Consider the following 2,529-nt stretch of genomic DNA (forward strand, 5'->3'; position numbering starts at 1 on the left):
TCTGTATGAACTGCTCCAAGTGTTCTATTTTGCCCAGTGACTCCTGTGGAGAAGTGAGCTGCCTTATCCATCAGCAGTTTATTAACCTCAACATCTAAGAAATCTGCAAGACCTAAAATATTCCACATCTTCTCACCCATAATGAGAAGGACATTGAAAACACAGTTGTTCTGAATGATAAACATCATGATACCAAGGGAGTGCAGCACTTCTTTGTCTGCACCCTCTGAACTGCTCTCTCCTGACATTTTTCTTTCTCACCCCTTAGGAAGGAAGCCAAGATGGATTACAGCTCACTCAGCGGAGTCCCTCGGTTCCTGACCCGGCCTAAGGCTTTCATGGTGTCTGTGGGGAAGGATGCCACCTTGAGCTGCCAGATCATTGGAAACCCCATCCCAGTTGTGAGCTGGGAAAAGGATAAACTTCCAGTCCAGTCTGGAGGAAGGTTTAAAACCACAGAGGATGGGGATCTCTATCGGCTAACAATCTATGATCTGAGCCTGGAGGACAGTGGCCAATACATCTGCAGGGCCAAAAACACCATTGGGGAAGCTTTTGCAGCTGTCAGCATCAAAGTGGGAGAGGAGACCACAGTAACAGAGTCAGCCCCTTACTTCATCCAGAAACCTTCCAACATCAAAGTAACCTTGGGAGAAGATGCCATGTTCAAATGTAAAGTCCAGGGCAGCCCTCCCCTCTCGGTGAACTGGGAGAAGGATGGGCGATACTTGCGGAACAAGGCAGATGCTGGACGCTTCCAGATTGAATCTGCTGGGGAGTCAAATGCTCTCACCATCCAGTGTGCCCAGCTGGGGGACAGTGGCACCTACACCTGCCGGGCAGAGAACCTCATTGGCTCTGCCAGCGCTTCGGCCGCACTGGTGGTGGAAACACACGGCTCTTCCAACCCAGGCAGTGGCAGCAACTTTGATGCCAGCTGTGGCAAGACAGCTTCCTTGTTGTCCCACTTGCAAAAGAGGCGGGAGGAGATGAGGAAGATGGACATCTCCCATGGGACTCTTGACTCAACATCTGCCCAGTCTTACTCTGCGGTAGAAGGGTTGTCTGGCATTGGTTACAGCCTCTCCCGGGACTACGAGAGGGCAATGGGACTTACTAAAGGGGCTCGGAATGCCACTTTTGGGACACTGACACGCACGTGCAGTGTGACGGAGGGTAAACATGCCAAGCTGAGCTGCTACGTGACAGGTGAGCCCAAGCCAGTGATTGTGTGGAAGAAGGACAACGAGGTCATTTCGGAAGGGCGGCGGCACGTCATCTATGAGGATGATCAGGAGAACTTTGTGTTGAAGATCCTCTTCTGCAAGCAGATAGACAATGGCCTATACACCTGCACGGCTTCTAACCTGGCAGGCCAGACGTACAGTTCTGTGCTTGTCACTGTCAAAGGTGGGTGCTGATGTTTCTCACAGGGGTGGATGAGCCTCCGAGGAGACAGTCAATGCACTTCTGAATTGGGGTGGGGGCATGAACAAAACTTCTGCCACTAAACTGTTGCAGAGGAGTGTGGATTAGATGTGAATAAAGCCCTCAGGCAGTAAAGGGGGTTACTCACTGGAATAGATGACCTGGGGAGAGAATCTCATCATTGTGGGTTTTGAGGAAGGGCATTAAAGTGGTGCCAGCTAGGGATGGATGATGTAGAACTGTCTGGTTATTTGGCAGCTGGGATGAACCTGGTGTCTAAAGGTCCCATCCTTTCTGGTTTCATAGTAATCTAAAAGGTTCATTAGCATCCTCTCGATCAGTGGCTGCATCTTACCCTCCAGGCTTTAATCACACCTGGGTTTTAATTCAGCATGGAGTTCAGTCACTGGCACACATGTGCCATTTAAGCAGTAGTAAGGAAACTCCTCCCTGCAAACTCTCTGTCAGACTGCCATGGATCCCCTGGGGGACCCACACCAACTCCAATTACTGTCCATCTCGGTTTTCCTGTAGAGTGACCCACCAACAACCTTGTTGTCACCAGGCTCTTCAGCTTTTTCCCTGCTTATGGTTCTGGATAGTCTGTAGCCTTTGTATGCTCCCAGAAAATCTACCAGGCCCAGCATGCCTCTGTTTGCCTTGGCCGGTGGTGAAAATTTTGCTTTCAGAGGGTCCCTCAACACTTGTGGAGGTCAGACCAAGTTTTTTCAAGTGACAGCGAAAATGTGACACACATATTTCATAGAATCCCAGAATGATTTGAGTTGGAAGGGATCTTAAAGCTCTAGTTCAAAACCCCCTATAGGGACACCTTCCACCAGACCAGGCTGAAAACCCCCTGTAGGGACACCTTCCACCAGACCAGGCTGCTCAGAGCCCCATCCAACCTGGCCTTGGACATGCCAGGATGTTACAAATTTTCAAGCTACTCTCCCACTTGGCAAAGTGACAGAAGGCAGTTTTCAACCCAGGCAGAACCTGTAAATGTGCTGTCAGAGGCAAAAGGGTTTGCCACACGAGTGGTAAAATAAATGTTTTTCATATATAAATAAATGTTTTTGAATAAGAAATTCAAAGAAG

General features: G+C 49.4%; 1 protein-coding gene across 1 annotated transcript in view; it reads left to right on the forward strand.

Moving 5' to 3' along the window:
* Window positions 1–281: 281 nt before the first annotated feature.
* The window catches only part of LOC103797074 (obscurin-like), a gene marked incomplete at its 3' end in the record, with an annotated part of 24,658 nt that continues 22,410 nt past the window's right edge, over window positions 282–2,529 (forward strand). Inside the window, exon 1 of the mRNA XM_009069268.1 lies at window positions 282–1,410. Within this exon, the coding sequence (XP_009067516.1) occupies window positions 282–1,410 (1,129 nt within the window). The remainder of the gene's footprint in view (window positions 1,411–2,529) is intronic.

Source organism: Acanthisitta chloris, unplaced genomic scaffold (genome assembly GCF_000695815.1).
Source record: "Acanthisitta chloris isolate BGI_N310 unplaced genomic scaffold, ASM69581v1 scaffold15972, whole genome shotgun sequence".
Classification (NCBI taxonomy): Eukaryota; Metazoa; Chordata; class Aves; order Passeriformes; family Acanthisittidae; genus Acanthisitta; species Acanthisitta chloris.